Source organism: Pseudorasbora parva, chromosome 23 (assembly GCF_024679245.1).
Source record: "Pseudorasbora parva isolate DD20220531a chromosome 23, ASM2467924v1, whole genome shotgun sequence".
In the NCBI taxonomy this organism is placed as follows: domain Eukaryota; kingdom Metazoa; phylum Chordata; class Actinopteri; order Cypriniformes; family Gobionidae; genus Pseudorasbora; species Pseudorasbora parva.
Window position 1 is genome coordinate 25,404,811 of NC_090194.1, and position 25,498 is coordinate 25,430,308.

The window sequence follows — 25,498 nt, forward strand, 5'->3', positions numbered from 1 at the left end:
GTAGTGTTTTTCATACGGAATTCTGCCGTTAAACACTAAAAATATTGTAAAATGATTGTTTCAAATACAGATACCAGTTAACCATGGAGCAGTATTTAAATGGGTCAGAGTCTAAAATTCCCAACTTCTGGAAGCCTATGGTTTTATGCATTATGGGACTTGCAAAGGTACAGAAGGACTGTCAGGGTCACCAGTGGCAGAATGTGCAAAAGCAGTTAAACCAGACATGAAGGAAAATGACAAGTCAGATACAAGCAAGAATTGATGTCAGTTTTATTGAGGAGCTTTCTTTTGCCCTTGAACCACCACAGGACCAAGTGTGGCCTTGCCTTCCCACTGAACACCTAGAGAGAAGAAACAAGTTAGAGCAATAAAAACATCGTAAGCAACCTTAGAAATAGCAAGATATACTAACCTCCATAGGGAGCAGCAGCAATTCCACCATCAGGACCACATGTTGAGTCACAGCAACCACAAACTTGGTCATTTCCATCAGCAGCAAACCACCTGCAACAGGACAAAGACACCACCTTCAAGATGAGCAAAGTCAGCTTTAAAATAAGATAAAGTGCAACGTACCCATTGGTGAAAGAACAGGATTTGTGCTCAGCGTCACTGGGTGCAGAAGCAAGAGTTGCCTTCACAACACACGTTATGTAGATCTGCAAGGGATGACAGACAAGTCAGAAAACCAAAGCAGATGGGAAGAGAAGTTGAATTTACTCATGATATGCGTAGTACATACAGAAGGACTGGAGCTCTCCTGGAACCTGAATGCCTCCAGCTGGATCTGGACCTTGTCAGCCTGGGACCGAGGCATGAAGCGGGAGCTGGAAGCTGTAGCCTTGGCATCCACAAAGCACCTGATGAGGTCAGCACAAAGAGAAACCCATGAATCCATTCAGAGTCACAGATCATTTCTAGTTGGTTGACATCAGTGACAGTTTAAAAAGAGCAACTAAAACGGTCCTATAGCGCCAAGGGCCATAACCTTACCCATGATTCTCAATGAAGGAATATCTCGGAAGGGAGTTCACATCAGGCACTTGAGTGGCCACACAGCTGTCCACAAACACACGCAGAGGCACATGATTGTACTGCTTCACAGATGCCTCAATGTTAATAACGCCACCCAGGAAATAAAGGTATGAAGGCCTCTGATTGGACCAATCATCTACAGATAAGAAAAGGGGACCTTTTAGGCACAAATCACAAGGATAAAGATTTATTTTATTAAAAACCTGTACCAACCCATCATGAGCTTCAGGGAGAACACCAAGGCTTCTTCACCAATCTCCGTTGAGGCATAAGGGACCCATGTTGGCCTCAAGGCATTACTGCTTACATTTTGAAGCCTGTGGTTCATTAAGGGACCCATTAAATGGTCTCCCAGTTGCACGGGAGGCAGTGAAAGGCACAGAGGTCACTTACCTTTGATAGTGGCACTGAACACCAACAACTGCACCCTCAGTCCGGGTAATCGCAGTACTTGCAAGAGCCTCAGGGGTGTAGGTAAGAGAAAAGGTGTAGACAAGCTCATCCTCATTCATCTGGAAGAGATTGAAGTAGTTAAAACAAAAGGGTTCCTCACAAAGATGATTGGGTGAACCATTAACCTTTAAGAAAGGTTTGTACCAGATGCCCTGGCATTACAAAGACAACAGCCATGAGGATTTTGGAGATCCTCAACTAGAACAAACTGATTACGATTTAGGAGTTCTTACCATCTGCACGCTGTTGCAGTCCTGTAACTCATACTCAAAGATGAGCACCTTAGACTGAGAGTCCTGACCAACAACAGGACATCCACCTAAAGACAGACCAGTTGGCTGGATCAAATGACCATTGCTAAACAAGTCCTGCTGGACCTCTACAAGGACCCGGTTCTCTCCACATTGAACCGCTACGCTGCTGGGAGTCACGGGTTGCCTCAACTGGAAGTTCACCGCCAACTCACTCTGCACCTCGGGAACGACAGGATACTTCCAATCCAAAGGCTTCACTGGACCCTGCAACAGCTGCTTCTCCTGAAGGCCAAAAGGGTCCTGTGCAAGGCCTCTGGAGGCAGAACCCAAAGGATTCTGAGCAACTTTCAAAGGGTTCCAGAGCCCTGGAGGAGAAAGGGCAGGACCTCTGGAAGCTGGATCGGATTTTGGCCCCATGCTTCTTGGACTTTGACTGTAGCTCAAACTTCCCCATGCATCAGGCAGATCAAATGCAACAATCACAGCCACCACTAAGACACCTTTTAGAACCTCCATCCTAGCAAACTTTAACACAAATCCCACAACACGCACCAGTGCTTGGCTTTGCCATTTTGTACATCTTTGAATGAAGGTGTCACCTCCCCTTTTAGTTTAATTAATTACCTTTGATTCTGCTCTGGACCTGTAGAGTTTATGCATCTCTGGGATCCACAGCTCTGCCAAGTGAAACTCTGCACTTTGGTATGGCTGCGTTTACACTGGCACAAAAAATAAAAAATCTGGGCCCGTATTTATCAAGCTTCTCAAAGTGCTATTTTAGTCTTAAGTGCTGAGAATTCATGACATTTACTCCTACTTTCAAACTTAAGTATAAAAGCAAGTTATCAAATTTCTTAAAGCTAAGAATCTCTCTTACTCTCCCAGTTATTTAAGACAGCTCGAGAGGTCTCTCAAGTGGTTAGGAGTTGCCAGTAGGGGCTTGTGATGGCGCTATGGAGACAGAGACGTGCGCAAATCTTTCAATAGAGGAAGAAAGTGTTCGAAATGTTTGACGACAAATAGTTCACTGGCCTGGCATGCATAATACAGCCTGTTTAGTACTTTTTTGAGAGATCCGTGTGAACGGGGATCAGTTTAACAAATATGCTGCGTTCCACTCCCACTTTAAGACACGCACTTGCAAACTACCCTAAGCATTTCCACTCCACCCCACCACCATTTTGAAGTGCAACCCACTTTGTGAGGTGGACAAGGGAAGTTTATATGGAGAGACCCTTGCTCCCTTGATTTTGACCGAGGGATCAAGTCTACTTCATATGTACACTTCAGGCAGCTTCATATACCACAGTGCAATGTGATTGTGACATCACCGCATATTACGTTTAATTTACCCCACCACAGACAACTCTATGATATTTTTAAAAACATTTATAACAACCCAAACACACCTATATACATATATAATGCTGCTTTAAACAATTTCGTGAAGGAAAAAGTCAATCAATCAATCAACTCAATAGTGGATTCCAAGTGATCAAGGGCTTAGGGCATTCCAGTTCAGTCCATTGCTAATATTCCACCAGTAGTGGACACTCATGCAACGTAAGCAAAGATGCACATCCGAGTGATCAAGATGAAGGGAAGTTAGCAAGTGAAGGGCATAATACAAACTAACTGGAACGCAGCAATAGACTGTAAAAAAAAAATATGGACGTAGTGTCTGTGACATCACCCATAGGATTCTGAAGAGCAGTTTTGAAGTGCAAAGTAGAGACGAGCTGACTGTTGACATCTTACCAGCTTGACACTCCCGGATAACAGAAAACGGGCAACAGAAAGCGGCAGGACGTGGGCTGGGCTGAGCTGAGGTGACGTGATGACTAACAGACAGCAGACAAACGAAAACCAAACCGTCCCTCAAAGTGGCCACGGCCTTAATTATGCAGAAATTTAAGGCTTTATATAATGTAAACAAATGTTACACAAAAAATCCACCCCCATCACAGTTGTAATGAAGGGGAAAAATTGCTATATAGACCAAAACCACAAATTTTACCAGGCTGTAAACATGTTTTTTTCTGCTGTAAAGTTGGATATTTTAACATGGAGCCCAATGAGATTCTGCTCCCTTCTGGAGCCTGTCCCTAGCAGCCAGTTAATGAATTGCAGTTTAAGTCACTTCCGTACTGGCATCAAGAGAAACTGGGGAGGTTTCCGCTTGGTTTAACATTGTCATGTACCCTAAGGGTCATATGCATACACACACACACACACACACTATAGGCGTGTTCAACTACAAGCTGTCTGAATGCAACTGATCAGCAAGGAGCTAAAAACGGAAACATGAAGTCAGACACTTTCTGCTTCCTAGAGTGATGCTTGCACAATGTTTGAATACTTTATCACAGATGGAGTGAAATAAATGCAATAGTTGTCAAATACACAGATGTTTCAGAGGCATGACTGTTATGTAAATCTTTATATACTGCTTACAGCATCTGTTTGTACGATGAACTTCAACACAAGACTATATTAAGGAAGCTGGTTCTTTCTTTAATCAGTAGCCACCCATGTGTAAACGTAGCCCGAGTCGCTTATAGCACTTTGATGGCATAGGCGCAATCTCCATTCAGACAATTTCTAACCAGAGTGCACTGCTTAAGTCAGCCAGCAATCAGTCTGTGTGTTGCTGCATGAGTCAAACAAGCATTTTGAGGAGAATTAATTTAGGGAGCACAATGCAACCATGTCTGCAGTGCTTTATGGGACAAAACATTACCTGTAGAGCTCTTGCAATGATTTGCGTGCCAGGTTCTTGAGCATCGTGGGTAGTGTTTTTCATACGGAATTCTGCCGTTAAACACTAAAAATATTGTAAAATGATTGTTTCAAATATAGATACCAGTTAACCATGGAGCAGTATTTAAATGGGTCAGAGTCTAAAATTCCCAACTTCTGGAAGCCTATGGTTTTATGCATTATGGGACTTGCAAAGGTACAGAAGGACTGTCAGGGTCACCAGTGGCAGAATGTGCAAAAGCAGTTAAACCAGACATGAAGGAAAATGACAAGTCAGATACAAGCAAGAATTGATGTCAGTTTTATTGAGGAGCTTTCTTTTGCCCTTGAACCACCACAGGACCAAGTGTGGCCTTGCCTTCCCACTGAACACCTAGAGAGAAGAAACAAGTTAGAGCAATAAAAACATCGTAAGCAACCTTAGAAATAGCAAGATATACTAACCTCCATAGGGAGCAGCAGCAATTCCACCATCAGGACCACATGTTGAGTCACAGCAACCACAAACTTGGTCATTTCCATCAGCAGCAAACCACCTGCAACAGGACAAAGACACCACCTTCAAGATGAGCAAAGTCAGCTTTAAAATAAGATAAAGTGCAACGTACCCATTGGTGAAAGAACAGGATTTGTGCTCAGCGTCACTGGGTGCAGAAGCAAGAGTTGCCTTCACAACACACGTTATGTAGATCTTCAAGGGATGACAGACAAGTCAGAAAACCAAAGCAGATGAGAAGAGAAGTTGAATTTACTCATGATATGCGTAGTACATACAGAAGGACTGGAGCTCTCGTGGAACCTGAATGCCTCCAGCTGGATCTGGACCTTGTCAGCCTGGGACCGAGGAATGAAGCGGGAGCTGGAAGCTGTAGCCTTGGCATCCACAAAGCACCTGATTAGGTCAGCACAAAGAGAAACCCATGAATCCATTCAGAGTCACAGATCATTTCTAGTTGGTTGACATCAGTGACAGTTTAAAAAGAGCAACTAAAACGGTCCTATAGCGCCAAAGGCCATAACCTTACCCATGATTCTCAATGAAGGAATATCTCGGAAGGGAGTTCACATCAGGCACTTGAGTGGCCACACAGCTGTCCACAAACACACGCAGAGGCACATGATTGTACTGCTTCACAGATGCCTCAATGTTAATAACGCCACCCAGGAAATAAAGGTATGAAGGCCTCTGATTGGACCAATCATCTACAGATAAGAAAAGGGGACCTTTTAGGCACAAATCACAAGGATAAAGATTTATTTTATTAAAAACCTGTACCAACCCATCATGAGCTTCAGGGAGAACACCAAGGCTTCTTCACCAATCTCCGTTGAGGCATAAGGGACCCATGTTGGCCTCAAGGCATTACTGCTTACATTTTGAAGCCTGTGGTTCATTAAGGGACCCATTAAATGGTCTCCCAGTTGCACGGGAGGCAGTGAAAGGCACAGAGGTCACTTACCTTTGATAGTGGCACTGAACACCAACAACTGCACCCTCAGTCCGGGTAATCGCAGTACTTGCAAGAGCCTCAGGGGTGTAGGTAAGAGAAAAGGTGTAGACAAGCTCATCCTCATTCATCTGGAAGATATTGAAGTAGTTAAAACAAAAGGGTTCCTCACAAAGATGATTGGGTGAACCATTAACCTTTAAGAAAGGTTTGTACCAGATGCCCTGGCATTACAAAGACAACAGCCATGTGAACTGACACTCTTTGAGGATTTTGGAGATCCTCAACTAGAACAAACTGATAACGATTTAGGAGTTCTTACCATCTGCACGCTGTTGCAGTCCTGTAACTCATACTCAAAGATGAGCACCTTAGACTGAGAGTCCTGACCAACAACAGGACATCCACCTAAAGACAGACCAGTTGGCTGGATCAAATGACCATTGCTAAACAAGTCCTGCTGGACCTCTACAAGGACCTGGTTCTCTCCACATTGAACCGCTACGCTGCTGGGAGTCACGGGTTGCCTCAACTGGAAGTTCACCGCCAACTCACTCTGCACCTCGGGAACGACAGGATACTTCCAATCCAAAGGCTTCACTGGACCCTGCAACAGCTGCTTCTCCTGAAGGCCAAAAGGGTCCTGTGCAAGGCCTCTGGAGGCAGAACCCAAAGGACTCTGAGCAACTTTCAAAGGGTTCCAGAGCCCTGGAGGAGAAAGGGCAGGACCTCTGGAAGCTGGATCGGATTTTGGCCCCATGCTTCTTGGACTTTGACTGTAGCTCAAACTTCCCCATGCATCAGGCAGATCAAATGCAACAATCACAGCCACCACTAAGACACCTTTTAGAACCTCCATCCTAGCAAACTTTAACACAAATGCCACAACACGCACCAGTGCTTGGCTTTGCCATTTTGTACATCTTTGAATGAAGGTGTCACCTCCCCTTTTAGTTTAATTGATTACCTTTGATTCTGCTCTGGACCTGTAGAGTTTATGCATCTCTGGGATCCACAGCTCTGCCAAGTGAAACTCTGCACTTTGGTATGGCTGCGTTTACACTGGCACAAAAAATAAAAAATCTGATTCCCCCCAACCTACTGTTATTATCCAGTCTATCTCTTCCGTCAGATTGAGCTGCAAACATCAATGACAGATTTGAACTTATCCAAGCTTGAAATGGTCAACCGACGTGAATTATAAAATCATTTTAGTACGCCATTCAAATCATGAGGGTCAACCATGTTGCATTGCAAAGCGATCACCAACAGAACCATTTTGGATGGAGATTAATGCAAACACAGATATCAGTGGTGATGGGACATCTGAAGCGAGGCTCCGGAGCTTGTGTCGAGCAAAAAGGGGCGTTCCAGATGAAGCCCCGATTCGAGGCTTGTATCATTTCCGTGAAAATCACGTGACGATGACAAACGAGGCCTTGTTTTCTGTTGAATACGTCATTGCTTCATTCTGAGTATCGCTGAGTATAATATATATATATATATATATATATATATATATATATATATATATATATATATAGCCTATATTAGTAGTAGGCCTAGTGTTATTATATATATATATATATATATATATATATATATATATATATATATATATATATATATATATATATATATTATTGCTATTATTATTATTATTATTATTAATATTATTATAAGACTAGACTGCATTAGGGAAAGCTTTTCCCATCCCTGTTCCACAATTCCAGTCCCATAAGCACTGCACAATAATTGATTTACAATCATTCTGGGCATTCACTGTCATCACTAACCCAAAGAACTACTGAATAGTTGAACACAAAGTTGTGTGTTTGTGTGAGTTGTGTGTACATAGGTTAATACAAGCAGAGTAAAATACTTTATTAATACACAGGCAATAGAAAAAGGGTGTGCCCACAGTATGATAATTTGGTTGCTCAGGATGAATAGATTTGTGTGCGATGCATTGCTTTGCACAGCAGGTGTCACTAGACAGCACACAGTTTCATGAGGCTTCAGGTAAATGAACCTTTTGGTGAAGCAATGGGCTGGAACATAGATATCCATAATAAAGGCTAGATGTCTCGTGCGCGCTGTTGGCCAATGGAGGTCGCCGTCCGCAACTTGCGGCCATCTTGTCACAGGCAGCTCGCTCACTCGTAACAGTGTGTTTTAATGGTGCATGTACTTTTAAATAACCATAACTTGCTCAATTTTCAACCGATTTCCAAACTGTTTCGTTTGATATTAAACGCCAGAGATGTAGTTATGACACTACATACTTATGAATAATTATAACCATGGACTTCAATATGAAAGTAACATTGAACAGAACAGGTGCAATAAAAAAGGTATTTATGTTAAATCAATATATCTAGGCTACTAAAACTGTGTACCGAATGGCAACATGAGAAATGTATTAATTATATCACACACACACACACACACACACACACACACACAGCTCTGAATTTTTTTTCCAGAGCTATATTATATATATTTTTATATACACTTTTATCACTATTATAATAAAATATTTTTTTTAAAAAAAACATGCAAACTAAGTTTTTTAACTAGACAAAAGATTGGTTGTCATAAAATCTTTATTGGTGTTAATAAACCTATATAATTGAACAGTTTGATTGTGGTCTCAGCCTTGATAACGTGCACGTAAGTTAGCCGTGATACACAAGCTGCACGATTAAGTCGTTTACCGAAAACAAAAAGCTGCAATTTCAATGTGTTAAAGCATCCAGATTTGTAGCCATGTTAATAATGGTTGTAAGAAACCAAACCATTTGTAAATCCGTAAAGATTTCAGCGAGATAAGAGTATTTATGTTCATACAGATCACTCATCTTACATCAGGTTCCACAGAGCCCAACAGAAAGCTTGCCTGTGACAAGATGGCCGCCGGTGATGACGATGGTGACTCCGCCGTAAGATATCTAGCCTTAATTATGGATATCTATGGGCTGGAAAGCCTCAGTGGCTCAGGAAGCCTCATTTGGCCATCACTAGATATCAGTTACCAGTCATGAGTAAAGTGAATGTAAACCGGTGGGACAAAAAAAAAAGAAACAAAGTACATGGTCAAAAGATCAGTGTAAATGCAGCCATTTGTATCTCTTCAAATAATAACATATGTATCGGGTTAATTTACACAACGCCATTTTGTGTGCTTGAAAACACAAATTTTGATAACACACACAAAAAAAAATCTGAATCCCACGAAGAACATGAACACACAGGAACCCACAATACACACTGCAACGATCTGACAAAAGACTTCTTCTTCTTCTTCTGTTGTTTAAATGGCGGTTGGCAAACCAACTAAAGGTGCATTTCCGCCACCTACTGGGTTGGAGTATGGAGCACTACTTGGTTGAATACACTTTGGAGAGGGAAAAAAAAATAGAAACCCTTTAAATATTTTTTACCAGTTCTGTATCCTTAATAAATTGTAATACTTTCTCGTATATGTCATGCTTTGTTCCTTCTCCTAATATTTCCTTTGGTGAATAATTACTTACACCCCTATAATTTAGTGACTGAATTTATTCAAGTCTTTCTCTATTGTATGCTATACATTCTAATATATGCTTTACTGTTTCAGGATATCCACATTTGTCGCAATTACCAGTTTCATGTTTACTTATTTTATATAGACTTTGATTTAGTGAAGTATGCCCAATATGTAATCTTGTAATTATCACATCCTTTTTCCTGTTATTTATAGTTGTTCTTTCCACCCCCACATTTCTTTGTATACTATACATGTGTCTTCCTCTTATTTCATTATCCCATAACCTCTGCCACCTCTTTTTCACTTCAGTCCCAATCAATCCCTTAATTTCCGCTTTACTCATCTGAACTCTGATTTTAGCTTCTGTAATGTTTCATTTAAAATATCTTGTCTTGCAAAAGATTTTTCACTTTCTAAACTCTGCAGAGCTGATAGTGAGTCTGTATAACACTACTGTTAGGCTGCTTTTCTTCTATCCATTGTAAAGCCAATAACATGGCTATCAGTTCTGTTGTAAAAAAATATATATGATCTGTTGCTCTTTTTGATATTTTAATATTGTACTGAGGAATATATATTGCTGCAGCTGCTCTACCTGTTTCCGGATCTTTTGATCCATCTGTAAATATTTGAGTCATGTTGTTATATGCTTGAATAATATATTGTTGAACGATTACTTTTGATGGCAAATTTGATTCATTCTTATGTATCTCATTAAGTATGAATAGGTATATATCTGGCATTGGGAATAACCATGGGGGTATAGATGAAATTGAACAGAAGGCGCTACTTCTATTAAAAACTAAAACCTGTTTCCAGTGCCTCCTGACAAAAGACTGAGTGAGACAGAGGACTATATGGGCCCGGTAATGAGGTGCAGCAGGTGAGAGTGATCAGTGATGAGTAATCAGTGACCACGCCTCCAACAACACCACACAACACAGACAGAAGGAGACAGTGAATTCATGAACCGTGACACTAGAGCTGTGTCCCAAAGTGAAGGGTGCGCACTTCGAAGGCCATGCACTTCGAAGGCCAGACCAGGCCACGCCTTCAAAGTGCACGAAGTGCACGAAGCGGCACGAAGGGCGAACCAAGGGACAGGGTTGCCAGGTCTGAATAATAAAACCCCTCCAATTGTTATTCAAAAGTATCGGAATCACAGCCAGAATGGGCCAAAATATCCCAAAATGCGGGGCGCGGGCAGTAGAAATATTGCTTAAGTAAAGACAACTTAACCTGTGGACTATAGGCTACAAACACTCCAAAGCAACAGTAGCCTAAATGCAACCCCATTCCAGACTTGGCAACAATGAACCAAAGCGCCGTTAATGGACTAGCAGGTTCTGACAACTGACAGCGGACATTCGTGAGGAGATTTTAAAAAGAGAAATGGAGCATATACTACTACTTATATATATATATATATATATATATATATAGCCCATCGTCGCAGGCTTTGAAGCATGTCAAAACCCAATAGAAAGCTCAAAAAAAGTATATATATATAGGCTATATATATATATATATATATATATATATATATATATATATATATATATATATATATATATATATATATATACTTTTTTTGAGCTTTCTATTGGGTTTTGACATGCTTCAAAGCCTGCGACGATAAGGGCTGGACCATAAGCATGTAAATCTGTAGCCGGTTAAATATTGTCAAATTGCAAATATTCTTTAACAGTTTATTTCTTATGTTAAATGTAACTGTTACAATATATTTTAAACATTTAGCCTATATACGTCCAAGTTTTTTTTTTTTTTTTTAAGTAGGCCTACTTATTTTTATTCAACTCATCATCTCTGCATTTTTTTACGGCATGCCATGCAGCCGTCGACCGATTCAGCCCCGCAAAGCTGCGGACAGTGGAAAAATGCACTGATCCCAGATTATGTCCCGCTCAGGCCTTACCAGAGTCTCTACCCAGATAGCACACATACGTCTGGCCGACGTCGGCCCCAGAGCGGACGTCGGCCTCCAAATCATAACATCGAATAAGTATCGGCCAGGCATACGCGAATATCGCTTTATTTCCAGCTCGTCGGCTTTGGGTCGGCCCAATATACTGGAGGCCGATGCTGTGTTTATCTGTTGTTTGCTCATGATGCCCATTCATCTCTTTGCCACCAACCCGGGAGAAAGACGAAGCGACGCGACGCCATCTGTGGGTTTTAGGTAAATTTTCACTTGAGGAAATCAGAAAAAAAAACAGGCAGTTTGTAATCGCAGTTTTCACTCCAAGAATTCCTCACAGTTTTTAGTCAGAAATGGTGCATACTCTTGTGCCAAAGTTTTTTGAGTTGCCAAACTGTCTGAACATTTGTCATCATCTGATCAATAAACTGACTGTTCATTAAATTGGTAATGTACGTGTTTATTTACGTAATGCTGCTGCGTGACTTTGACGGGCGTGCGTTGAACAGTCAAACACTGGAAGTTACCATGGAAACGGGCCGGAGTTTGCAGCAAGCCAGCAACAGCACAGTAACGGACACGCTCCTGTTATTTTCGCTGCTTTCAGGTAAGTTTAGTCCCTAAACATTACACAAATAATATAAAACTGTTCCGTACACGTTTCTTACTGTAATTGACACGCTTCTGTCGAATATTTACTTTATTAAAATTGTTCAGTGTCTTTGAAAAAGTCCGTTAGCATCTCAACCGTTTTTTATTAGCAGCTTGCTAATACACTTTAGCTCTAATGAAAGTGAGTTTTTAATCACGTCTTTATGTGCAGAAGAGAGGCTTTGATAGTTTTTTTTAGGTTTGCTGGTAGTCTGTCAATGGGTTATTGGAAGTGAGCTAATTTATTTAACCTAACTTCACTATAAGTTAATGTTATTACAGGAAACGGCAAAATCAAATGAAATGATCTTTCACGGTAAAAAAAACAACAACAACAACAACCTAAATTACATTTAATGTTTAATTATTTAATACCAATTACGTTCATTTTTTCCCCCCTGTGATTTCAGTAAAAAAAAAATAAAAATACAACAACGGAGGCAAAGGATGGTCCCATGGGCTGCTGACAGAGAAGGGTAAATCTCATTAGATCTTTAGTATTTTTTCTACAAAAGGTAACACTTTAGTAAGGTGAACAATTCTTAGCTTGCACATTTGCTGTTTATTAGTATTATTAAGCACATATTAATGCATGACCTTATACTACAACATCCCTAAATTCTTCCTGGTATCTAACTAAACTTAAACGCTACAACAATTACCTTACTATCTATTAAGCAGTAAATTATGAATTTGAGGCAAAAGTTAAGTGAATGTTTCCCATACCAAAGTGTTACCATAATAAATATTTTACCTACATCACCATGCATGTTATTTTCTTTTGCAAAATTATTTTTTATTACAGTTTGCAAGGTTCTGACAACCACACGTAAGTAACACTGAGCAATGTAAAATGAAGTAAGCCTAAAACAAATTATGTTAAGAAATTATTGTATGTATACTCTGCATATTCTACTTTCTCTTATCTGCGTTTCACCTCTGCTCTAGCTTGTTTCCTTCTAATAAGCCTGACATTATATAGGCTCTGTGATAAACTGTTTATGTTCCTAGATTCTTCCATGCTGATGGCCTGCACTCCTGTTGAAGAAAATCTCAGGCTAAAAACTAGATGACTGGTAAGCAAAACCTCAAAAATTATACTACTGTTCAAAAGTTGGGGGTCTGTACATTTTAAAAACATTAACTCCATGTTGTTACAGTGAGACCGTCTGAAAAGCCTTTAGGGTAAAATAATCAGCAAAATTAGACAAGGTGACAAATGTAATGTGTTATAGTTTGTATTTATGATTAACTATTATGATAACAGGATGTTATGGTCTTAAATACTTTTACTAAATACTTAAATACTTTAAATGCTGACTGTGGTTCAGGCGGTCAACAACTTTAGGCATTTAAGTTATTTTTCAGCGTACTCACTGCTCATACTATTAGCCTCTAAAATGTTTGAATTATATCACAATACAGTGTCAGAGGGTAAAGATATCATTAGAGTTCTTACAGTTATTGCTGTGCTCTTATTACCAGATCAGATATAAAGCCCAGCGTTTGGTGCTGAGATTCTTCAGGACAAGGCCCTGATGACATCTACAATTAGTACATGAAGATGGTGAGATCCCCAATAGCTGCCTGTATCCCAGATCAAAAGACTGAAAACAACAGGCTTCAATCTGTATTAAAGGTATAGTTCACTCAAAAAATTAGACTGTGCTGTTTATCTGCTGGGCTTCCGAGATGTAGGTGTGTTTATTTCTTCAGTAGAACACAAATGAAGATTTTTAACTTAGCTGTTGCTCATATAATGCATGTCATGGGGTGTATTTCTATGAGAGTAAAAAACACAAAGACTTAGGAATCCATATTAAACACAGCGGCTCGTGGCGACACATTGATGTCTTAAGACACAAAACGATCACTTTCTGTGAGAAGCACACCAGTATTTGTGTTATTTTTTACCTCATATCAGACGAATCTCATCTAGTATTCCCAACGCCATTAGTTCCATCTAAGAAGGTCAAAACCCGGTGCGATCATAGATAAATGCCTTATTAGTGCCTGCGTTCGGTCGAATGAGGCATCTACGTTCGCGCCGGGATTTTGACCTACTCACCCTAAATGAGATTCGTCTTATATGAGGTAAAAAAATAACAAATACAGTTGTGTTTATCACAGAAACCGATCGTTTCGATGTGTCGCCACGAGCAACAGGGGTTGGGGTTTAATATGGATTAATATCGCTCGTATAATGCATGTCAAAGTTAAAAATCTTCATCTGAGTTCTACTGAAAAAACAAACACACCTACATCTCAGATGCCCTGCGGGTCAGCAGATAAACATCACATTTTCATTTTTGGGTGAACTATCCCTTTAATTTATTTTGATAGGTTTAATGTTACATTGTTAGTCTGGAAAATACACTCAAAAAAACAAAGCTATTGAACGCACTTAAATTAAGGAAAACTTTTCCACAAAATTGAATTACATTTTTCAAAATCTAATGGAATTATCTGTTATAATCTTGTTATATGAATTTAATTGGTTAGTTCACCCAAAAATGAAAAATCTCACTACAGTGGTTCTACACTAATTTTATGAAGTGATGAGAATAGTTTTTGTCCGCCAAAAAAAGCAAAATAACGACTTATATAGTGATGGCTGTTTTCAAAACACCGCTTCCTGAAGCTTCGAACCGTTATGAATCAGTATCGAATCATGATTCGGATCGTCAAAGTCACGTGATTTCAGCAGTTTGGTCATGAATCGATATGCTCGGATGCTTCAGGAAGAAGTGTTTTAAAATCACCCATCACTATAGAAGTCATTATTTAGTAGGGATGCACCAAATTTTCGGCTTTCTGCCAAAAGACTTTCATCACCAAAACAATATGGCCGAACTATATAATATGGGTTATAACTTGAAAATTATGCTTTGTTTATTAAATTATCCTGTCGATGGATACATGTACTGGCTCCTCAGTTATACACTACAACAACAGTGAAAACAAAAGAAAAACCAGTCATTTTCACCTTCATCACCCGCGTGTAGAGCCAGAAGACACGAATGAGAACTCTAGCGCGCTTTGAGAAGATCTGTCTCTGTGCATCATCCGAGAGCGCGCACGTCTCACAGCGCGCAAATATTGAGTTCTCTTACAAGTCTTGCGCTTAAACGGACAAACTCGCACAAGAAGTATGTCAACATGTCCATCTTGATGAGTATCCAAGCAGATACTCATCAAGACCCCCCCCAAACCTGCAACTGTCTGCGTTTCGACCGCGATCTAAAGTTCCGAGAAGATTAGGCAGATTAGTCCGGTGATGTAACCTACTGCGCGACTGCTCCTCCATCAATGTCAGACAGAAATCATTTTTGTGTGTACCGATTGAAAGATTTAGTGGACTGTCTACATGAGCCGTTATCTAAACTGATCTGGTGTTTACATGTGATGACTTTCAATCGCAATCAATTTGTCACATGCAGCTTGTCTGCCGCATCAAAAATGCCACCGCTGTTTTCTCCAGCAGCTGGAGTGTGTTTACTGTAGCCATAGCAACTCTTAACGGCCACCAGGACTAATACAGTATTATTTATAGCTATTTATTTGTTGTAAAGTGTAATAATCATCTCAGAAAAAAAAATCTTCTGTCAGGCGCAGTTAAAGTAAAAACTGCCTGGGGCAATATACGCTGTGTCATTACTCCAACATTATCTTCATAACTTACGAAATAAAATGTTTACCCCTCAGAAAAATTAACTATTCTCTCTTGTCAACATGAGCGCGGCGCGCGCTGTCACGTCATGTAAGGACGCACACTTAAAAGTAATCGGTCAGGTCGTTTACATAGTGAAAAAAAATTAATAACAAGTATGGAAGAGATTCAAGCTGTGCTGCTTTTGCTGGTTATGACAGAAAAGAGCACTAATATGCAGATTCAGCAGCATATTCAGAAAGCTTGTAAAGCTAGATTTAAAATGACAATGTATATTATTATTAGCTATTACAGACATTGCACGTGAGATGGCTGAGACGAACGCGCAGTTGAAATAAAATGCTGCGTGTGCTCAACCAATCAGCATGTTCAGCGCCCAAGTCCCGCCCTCGAAAGTTCCTGAACTTTGAAAAAGTACTACCTTACTTACTACTTTACTATCATAAAATGATTATAGAGCCACTGTAGTGAGATGGACTTTGTTACGCCGTCTTTAGTGCCTTTATGGGTCTTGAGAGAGGAAATGACATTGGTGTCAGTGAAGGCCTTTCTGAGCAATCTGATACATATTTTTATATGTATTTAATTGCTTTTTTTACATCTTGGCCAGGGGACTACAGATGAAAAATAGCCTTTTAGCTAATTCTGGCTTTTTTAACCATGTTTGTTCATGTGTTTTATGAAATTGCACTGTCCCCTTTCAAATAAACCATTAAATCAAATCAAATCATCGGATTTCAACACTAATATCTTCATCTGTGTGTGAAGATGAACGGAGGTCTGACCGGTGTCCAACCACAGGAGGAATTATGACAGAATTTATTGGGTTATTGGGTTAATTTTGGGTGAACTAACTCTTTAACTTTATATCGCACACCCCACCCACACCACAGGTTTAAACGATGGTGGTGCGCACTGCAGCCTCACTTCACCACCAGCATTGCATCCGTGGCTAAACACCCCCTAACTTTAGTGCATCGTGATTGGATATTTTGCTCATATCAGCATAGACTCATTGGCACACAAAACAGAGCCAATTCAGAGAGAAATAAAATGCACAGAAATTAATGCAATACACAAGCGCCTACTGATCCAAGGGTGTCGTACCGAATGGGTCAATATTATTTTGAGAATTGTGACATCCCTAATATTTTTCCAGTTTAGTTATGTAATTGTTTATATTTTACATTAATCATTCATTTTGTATAAAAATTAAATAGAGAAGAAAATGTGACAATGTCACTGGGCTTGTCACAAATTGCCAAATTAATGGAATATTCAGAGTGCAAGACAAAACCGTGCCTTTTGTGCAATATTATGCTGCAAATATTGTATATTGAGCTAAAGTTAAATTGAACCTTGTATGATAATTTGTGTAACCAGATTCAATACTTTGTAATGAGTATGTACAATGGATTTTGAACTGTACTATTTTTGTTACAGGTTCTCTGGGAATCCCCAGTTGAAGGCATGAAGACATCAAATGTTGGCCTGGACAGATGTACCAACAGTCCACCACACTGACCTCTGCTTTTGCATGGATGGCTGATCAATACTGTTCTGTGAGGGTATTATTATAGAAAAAAACTGAACACCTGTGACAGTGGGATTTGTAGTTGTAAAGAATAGTCACACATCAGTGCACTTAGGGTGCTTTCACATCTCTTGTTCAGTTAATTTGGTCCGAACCAAGGCCAAACAATTAAATAATACATTGTTGCATTTTACAGCTTTTTTGGTTCCTTTTCACACCACACTGATTGCTTTGGTCCGAACCAGTTGAAACACGTGACAACATCCACATCACTCATTGGCCATGGTGTATTACCTAAACTGCTTTTCGAATGGTCAGAATTTACTTTGTGGGAAAATTTCAACAGAAGAGGAAAAGCCAGCAAACTATAACACTATAGAAAGACGACTGCGAGCAGGTTTTGTCCCTGGCCATAATCTACTACATATTGTGTATTAACCACAGTATGCAAACAATACCTTTCTATAATGAAGCGCGGATGCGACTTGAAAACAGCGTACTGCAGACGGCGAGCGCACATCACTCGTCACTTCAATCAGAGGCGTGCATTAATTATTCTTAACTCTGACACGCTCATTCCGAAAATATTTCCAACGATCTATCAGGTAATAATGTCATGCACATAATGTCAGCGCAGCTAACTACGGCAGCTGGTTTAGTCAAAATATTATCAGTACTTTTGCAGTTGGTTCTGTTCGAGGTCGGATCACGTTCTCACCATCAGCTAACCGCTCCAGAGTTTGTTTGAAAGCGCACAGAGACCAGCTCTTCAAGGAGCTCTCGGTACGCTTGTTTGGTCCGCTTTTTGTGCGTACCCGAGTGTGATTGCTGCTTTCACCAAACGAACCGCACCAAAGAGGGAAATGAACTCTAGTACGATTCAACTGAACTAAATAAGGCAGGTGTGAAAGCACCCTTAAAGTCAGAGAAAATGCTTTTTTTTAGAAGTTGCAAACTTTTCTTTCTCTTACAAAGAACACAACAGTTAAACCTTTTCAAATTATTTTCTGGTGGTGCACAAGTCCTATTCTACAAATTAACAAATGATAAAAACATGAAAAAACATGATATGACTTCATGCTCTGCAGTCTTTACATGAATTCAACGTTTAAAAACAGTATATTCAAAATATAAAAAAAATATCTACTTGACTTTAATACAAAGGTTTCTCGTCAATGTAATGTAAAGTGTAGTGTGACCGTATCTTTATTCTGCATTTGGTGCACCCATGTATCAAAAGTGTGAAGCCATGGACAAATTTTACTTGTTAGATGATGTGAGATCGTGAGTATGATTTTTTCCCCCTTGATGGAAAAAATGAGCCCACGATTTTATTAATTTGTGATTTGTAGAATAGGATTAGAACAAATGTAACTGTTGTGTTTGTGAGAGAAAAGAAAACTACAAGTTTACAAATCCTAATACATTTTCTCAGTGACTTTACTGAAATTTTCTCCACTGTCAGCAGTGCTTAGTTTTGCTAAAATAATACTCGATATTACAGCACATGCATAGTTTGAGTCGATGTTCTGGTTATATTTTTTCCAGTCTCAATTGACCAATGCCAAACCTATTTCATTAACAACTATTAATTCTGTTTGTAGTCAATATATAAACAATTGATATTTAATTCAAGAGATTGGCTGAACTTTGCGGACTCGATCAGTATTTCTCGTCCAATGGTCAAACTTTAATTTTCCAGTTTCACTAGTATTGCATCCTTCTCATCGGTATTTAATAATGACTTTTCAGTGTGGTTTAAACCTCTTTTTTGGCTCATAATATGCATTTTATTTTTTAAAGTAATTAAAAATATTTTCTCTATGCTATTGAAAATGTGGGTTACATCTTTGTCACCTTTTTCACCAAGGAGTTTACACTTGCTGATAGTAGGCTGCAATAGTTGCAAAAGAAAACCAATTCATCTGCAATATTCTTCTGCCCTACATTTTCAAGGGTAAGCTTTCTTTATAAACCATCTACTCACCCATATGCATTTATTTTGTGTAACACAAAAAGAGTCACATAGTCTGTCACCATTAGAAAAGAACCTGTCATTTGAGTCTCATTATGTTCTGACTGACATATCCTTTTGTGCTCCAATAAAAATAATGTGTCTGGTACATGATCAGTTGTTCTTGAGTAAATATTGCTTTTAATTTATGTACCTGTATAGCCTACCTCTTTGTGTATTTGAATGTAAATGCCTTTTCTATTATATATATTTTTCTATTAAATGCCTTTTCTATTATATTGTCATATTGAATATTTATATAGATTGTTTGCTCTAAACATGTAGGCTATCTGTAACTGCTCTGAAAATATTAAAACAATGTTAACTGAATGTTATGTGTGATTATTACATAAACAGGCTAATGTATCTTATTAGTATTAAGTATTTGCTATTTTTAAAACAGAAAATGTGTTAACGTTAACTGTACCAAACTGAAATCAACATCGTGTTTCACTCAACTGACATCAACGTCATTCAGCATAAGGTAAGTAAATCATCTGTGTAGATTGATGTTTTGAATGGAGTGTCTGACGTTGGTCTTTAATGCCAAGAGTGTAACGTTGATTCTATGCCAGTGTGCTATCTGGGTGTAACCCGAAAGGTTCGACCTAAATAAAGGTCCTAGAAAGCCCATGAATAGTGGCCAGGATTTGCCGTTTTGCATCGTCCACACGTCGGCCGGACAGCATTCGCGATCAAATGCCGATGTCTCGGCGACTTTGTCCCAATTAGCAAACGCTCTCTGATCGATGTCTTTCCGATGGAACTTTGTGCATCGCGCCGACATCGGCCCGACGTATGTGTGCTATCTGGGTATTGTGCCTTATTCCCCATCCCGGTCCAGCTCCAGCTTCTCCCGCTCAGCGCAATGAAAGTGTTGAAAAGTGTTTTCTTCTGGTTTGGCTGATAATAAAAATTTGTTGTTTCTAATGTTAAACTTAAGTTATTTTATTGGTCTATAAATAGGCTATGTAGTTGTAAAAAGCCTACGTAGGCTAATAGGCAATTTATTTTCATTTACACATTTTAAATTACATGACAAGAAAATATATGTATAGCCTAAACATAAATGTGTTTAAGCTACAAATTATAACGTGCATTACAAAAATAAACAATAGCTAGGCTATAGAAAAACCACTTCTCTTTCATTTAGCCTACGTTTGAAGTTAACGAAAATGAACAATAGACAGCAGTTCGTTTAATTTACAAATAACTTGCATAAAAAATAATAAGCTAGCCATTTAAATTGTTCTGTGTCGGCCACGCATTCAGCCTTTGGAGGATCGATGTTTCGTTGACCGTCGTCAGTGAACATTCATTCATATAAAAAAAACAACAACTTTATTTTAGCATCTAAGTCAGCAGTTTTCGTTTTATTTGTATTTTTTCTTATATTTCTGAGTGACAGATGTCACATTTGATTTAGCCTATTTTTCTGTGATATTTGTTTTAGTTACGGTGTTGACATAGGCTACAATAGGCTGTAAGAAAAATAAATGATTGCACGGACAATTCCTATCCAGTGTCTCTCTTTCTGTAAGGGAAATTTAAAAGATAGATTCTGGAAACAAAATCTAAATTTAGCTGGATCAGTCGGGTTGGGAATAAAATAATTTATAGCGGGTGAGCACGGAGTGAATTTTGCGCGAGCGGAATGGTGCGGTGCGGAATAGCGGGAGCAGGACGAAAATACAGCGCCGCGCAGATTATATTTTGAAGGCTATTTAAAGAAAGTGTATGGGGAAAAAAAAGAAACAGCGAAAAGGGTGATAATGGACTGATTCCTCTTCTTGAGATAATGGTTGAGAAATAAATAGCATTTAAAAATTGGGAAATTAAAGTTTATCTTGCTCAGGGCAGGGAACTGGGAACTGTGTGAATGCACTAACGTTGAACGTTTTATTTACTTCTAGCGCTTGCGCTGTTGTGTTCAATAGTAGCCTACCCAGGCTACACTTGAGTTACCGACCGCTACCGTCTTTAACTGGAATCTGATCGAGTGCCGCGGGAATGCGGACCAGTCAAATCCTGTAGTCACCAGTGTGCTATGAATTCTGGGATAGGGAAGGCTGCGAAGTTATGGGAAGGTCCCATCTGCTGTACCCTTCCTTTGCCTGAGAACCGAAGGGCGCATTTTGAAGTCTGTAATAAAGTTCGATATAAGGAGGAAGGAAGAGGACACGGGGTCGGCTGGACGGTTGATGCTTGTCTCTTTATTTTCTCAATAACTCATAAACACACACTCATGTGTGAAATCTCATAAACACGATCTCTCGATCACTTCCGGGTCGGCACTTCCGGCTTCCGGTTACTCAGTCTCTGTACAGGGGGTTTGGCATCAACCATCCGGGTTCTCTCTCTTCCCGATCTCCGGTTCCACTGATGTTTTATCCCCTCTCCGCGCTCATTACTAGAACAAGAGACAGGTGTTATTAATCTGCTTCCAACCCACTCACGTACCGCTTGTCCCGCGGCTCTCTCTCCCGCTGCAGACCTCGCTGAACCACGCCCCCCTTGCCACAAAGTCGCTCATGAATTGCGGCAGCCTTCGTCGCACCGCTGTGACGCAATCGCACTTCAAATGCGGCCTTCACAGGTGCAGCGTTCACTTTGGGACAGCCTACGTAGTGCCGCTGTGACGTAATCGCACTTCAAATGCGGCCTTCAGAGGGTGCAGCCTTCACATTGGGACAGTCTTCGTAGTGCAGGTATGACGTAATCGCACTTCAAATGCGGCCTTCGAAGTGCGCGCACTTCACTTTGGGACACAGCTAAAGTGTAAGCCAGGCCGAAAGAAACGGTATCACGTGCTTCCGGGCTGGGGATCAATAGTTTGTGCGCGCATACAAGCGTAAAAACTTCGCTAAGTGTGCGCGCTCGGGAGAGGGAGTAGGCTGCAAAGGCTGCAAAGGCTGCGCATTTTCCTGGCCGCCAGGCGGGACAGCGTAGTCAAACGAGACAGGCCCGAAATCCTCGGAGTCGGATGCTGTCGTAGGCAAAGTGTAAGCCAGGCCGAAAGAAACGGTCTAAGTGCTTCCGGCAGAGATGGGGATTCAAGTTTGAGACTCGGACTCGAGTGCGACTTAAGTCGCACACACAGTAACTTTAGACTCGACTTGAGACTCGTCCTCGAAATACCGCAGACTTGACTTGGACTTGAGGTGGACTTGACATACTCAAATAAATTAACGGCACTAATTTGATTAACGTTAACGCAGCGCGCATTTTCTGTTTGATCCATGGCTAGTTGGAGAAATTGAGATCAGCCATAGACATAAGTAGCAAACATTAATAGGGAAAGAAAAGGGTTAGAAATAACATTACTCTGAAACAAGAGCATTTATAGCCTACATAAGCGATTATATTTTACTCCAGATGAAAGAAAAGTGCGTTTTTCACTGAGCACATTCTCTGCAGTCTGAGCTCACTCTCGCTCATATCTGAGGTAAATCATTAACACCATCAACACTTACAGTAACTACATGTGTTTTATTGAACTAAATACATTACAATCGACTAAAAAACGAAAACGCAGGTAACTTTTCTGAACAAGAGCGCCGTGTTAGCGTGAATCGCGGCACAGTTCGGGCACGCACACACACATTACCGGCAGTTCAATAGGGAAACGCGCAGCTCTTAAAGGGGCCACACACTATATTCCCACTCGTGGAATATGGACCTCCTCCAAGTATGTTGTAATGCAGTTGCTCATGAACGTTTGTTTAATTTTAACCCTTGTTCCCTAACGAAACAAAAATATATTGCAGTATATTGGAAAATATAATGTAATACATTGGGCAATATATTTGCATATATGGGATTTCATATTTATATTCTCCAATATATTACAATATATAAAAGCGGCAATCATTCGTATATTTTGCAATATATTACAGGAATATATAATATATTGTGTAATACCATAAATATATTATTCCATGTATTTACAATATATTATAATATATTTCAAAATAATATATTGGTAAATATATTTTCCTTTCGTAATGGTTGCCCTACATACCAGTTTTCAAAAAGTGGGGGAAAATGTTTTTAAAAGTGTGTGTGTAATACACACTGTGTATGTGTGTGTTCTTGTATATGCTTTATGAGGACACAAATGTGGACATGGGTATTAAAATAAAACGTAATCATGGTTCATAATCCAAACTGCTCAAAAAACATACTAAATGATAATCATTATAATTCAGCGACAGACAGAACCTATCTTCGGAACCTAAATTTTTGGTTTAGGTAAAGCATTCTTGTTGTTTTGGTCATATTGCAATAGCCTGTTTACAGTTATATAACAAAATCAAAGCTGATACGGTATGTTAATAGAGAAAGGTGTCAAAATAACATATTACATGCTTTGAATTCCATATATATATATATATATATATATATATATATATATATATATATATATATATATATATATATATAGCTTGCAGTGTTCTAAACAGCCTGGATGGGTCACTGCAAAGCTATATATATATATGGAATTCAAAGCATGTAATATGTTATTTTGACACCTTTCTCTATTAACATACCGTATCAGCTTTGATTTTGTTATATAACTGTAAAAAGGCTATTGCAATATGACCAAAACAACAAGAATGCTTTACCTAAACCAAAAATTTAGGTTCTGAAGATAGGTATATATATATATATATATATATATATATATATATATATATATACATATATATATACATATATATATATATATATATATATATATATATATATATATATATATATATATATATATATATATATATATATCTTTGCAGTGTTCAAAACAGCCTGGATGGGTCACCATACATGATGCAACACTTAAAGGGATCCCCTGGTGTTGAGACTTGTATGGCTTAATATAACATAAATGATGTCTCTTACTGAATTATGTGGTAGAAAACCCATGAAAGATCTACATTATTTAAAAAATCGATTTTATATTTGGACCATGGGCGGCGCCATTTTGTTTGAGTTCTAGGTTGATGACGTAGAATGGTTGAACTCCTCAATCAGCTGGCGTTACCTGTAGCTATTTTTGCCACAATGCAACTCGAAAATTGTTTCAGAGTTAAACAAAACCAATGAATTCCTTTGTAATTGTACTCAAAACACACTCAAACATGTGCACACAAACTCACCTACACAAGTCACAAACAGATCGGCGGGCGTGCACACACACCTGACAGACTGCTCTGTCTCAATCGCATGCATCATCACCAAACCAATCCCATGCATCATCACCAAAACATCCTGCCTCTCTTCCTCACGTTACCTTATAGCCGGGTGCACACTGTGCGATTTTGGCCACGATTTGGCCGTCTGAGACAAATTTAGGAAATCCTAAAGGATTCCTCAGATCCTAGGCTAAAATCTGACGTCTTTGGTCGTTAGTTTGACATGTTCACCGGCCGCCGATTAATGAGATCTGCGATCAAATTTTACCTCAGACGAAATTCTGGCAGTGTCAGAAGATTTGGCACAGAATCCTGCAGTGTGACTTCTCCTACGACAACAGTCAAATATCTCGGTTTTTCAAGACAAACTATGACCAAAACGAGAGCTAGAAATTTATTTGTAGCCAGTATTCAGTCCCGCGTGTAATGCAGCTCACTGTCACTGAACGCGTCATTCATTGATGATATAAAGCTCCGGGTGAGATTTCTTGCGCGCGTCCGTTTTTAGCGCGCCTAAACTATCGTGCAGTCTGACATTAATGACAACTGAGATCTTACAGTGTGACACGGGGATCATGTTCGTACAGTCTGACAAGGGACATTCGCAAAGGATTTTGAAAAATCGCACAGTGTGCAGGACCCATATCCCATCGTCCTACCTAGATATTTCCCTCTGCTGGTTACATTAGGCATTACAGTTAATCTACTGCATATCAACAGTCTATCTATGATATCAACACAGGGAATAAATTGAGGGTTACGTATGCGCGCACGCAGTGCGTGTGTGTGTGTGTTCGCGCCGATCTGTTGGGGTGTGTGTGAGTCTGTGAGAGAGAGAGAGTTTGTGTGCACATGTATGTTTGAGTGCGTGAAGTCGGACAGCTGTGTGTAAATCGGCTGTACACTCGTTATTGCGGTGCAACGTGAGACTGAATGACTGCACTCGAACATGTCCACTATGGTGTCAGACAACACTACAAATGGCCGTCCCTTCAAATAATGCCCTATTTAAGGGT

The 25,498-nt window shown here is 39.6% G+C and overlaps 2 protein-coding genes and 1 long non-coding RNA gene across 3 annotated transcripts; 1 reads left to right on the top strand and 2 right to left on the bottom strand.

The window, feature by feature from the left end:
* Positions 1-273: 273 nt before the first annotated feature.
* LOC137062402 (zona pellucida sperm-binding protein 3-like) lies at positions 274-2,282 on the bottom strand. Its single transcript, XM_067433278.1, has 8 exons — positions 1,725-2,282; positions 1,432-1,550; positions 1,252-1,355; positions 997-1,174; positions 746-863; positions 580-662; positions 416-507; positions 274-344 (listed from the first exon to the last, which is right to left on the bottom strand). The coding sequence occupies exons 1-8, from the start codon at positions 2,259-2,261 to the stop codon at positions 274-276; spliced, it is 1,302 nt and encodes a 433-aa protein (XP_067289379.1). The 5' UTR covers positions 2,262-2,282.
* A 2,525-nt stretch (positions 2,283-4,807) lies between these two features.
* Positions 4,808-6,863, bottom strand: LOC137062403 (zona pellucida sperm-binding protein 3-like). Its single transcript, XM_067433279.1, has 7 exons — positions 6,276-6,863; positions 5,966-6,084; positions 5,786-5,889; positions 5,531-5,708; positions 5,280-5,397; positions 4,950-5,196; positions 4,808-4,878 (listed from the first exon to the last, which is right to left on the bottom strand). Exons 1-7 carry the CDS (start codon positions 6,810-6,812, stop codon positions 4,808-4,810), a joined length of 1,374 nt encoding a protein of 457 aa, XP_067289380.1. The 5' UTR covers positions 6,813-6,863.
* Positions 6,864-11,428: 4,565 nt separating this feature from the next.
* LOC137062878 (uncharacterized) lies at positions 11,429-19,588 on the top strand. The gene is made up of 4 exons (XR_010901302.1): positions 11,429-12,028; positions 12,483-13,148; positions 13,558-13,639; positions 17,186-19,588. It is a non-coding gene; the product is annotated as an uncharacterized lncRNA (long non-coding RNA).
* Positions 19,589-25,498: the final 5,910 nt, after the last annotated feature.

Bases quoted from the DNA above. Each gene is read 5' to 3' on its own strand.
- LOC137062403 (XM_067433279.1), bottom strand. From the start codon at position 6,812: ATGGAGGTTCTAAAAGGTGTCTTAGTGGTGGCTGTGATTGTTGCATTT. The intron at 5,890-5,965 runs GTAAGTGACCTC...AATGAACCACAG, and splicing joins GTTCAGTGCCACTATCAAAG to GCTTCAAAATGTAAGCAGTA. The intron at 5,197-5,279 runs GTATGTACTACG...CATCCCTTGAAG, and splicing joins ACGAGAGCTCCAGTCCTTCT to ATCTACATAACGTGTGTTGT.
- LOC137062402 (XM_067433278.1), bottom strand. From the start codon at position 2,261: ATGGAGGTTCTAAAAGGTGTCTTAGTGGTGGCTGTGATTGTTGCATTT. The intron at 1,551-1,724 runs GTAAGAACTCCT...AATCTCTTCCAG, and splicing joins ACTGCAACAGCGTGCAGATG to ATGAATGAGGATGAGCTTGT. The intron at 1,175-1,251 runs GTTGGTACAGGT...TCTTATCTGTAG, and splicing joins CTCCCTGAAGCTCATGATGG to ATGATTGGTCCAATCAGAGG.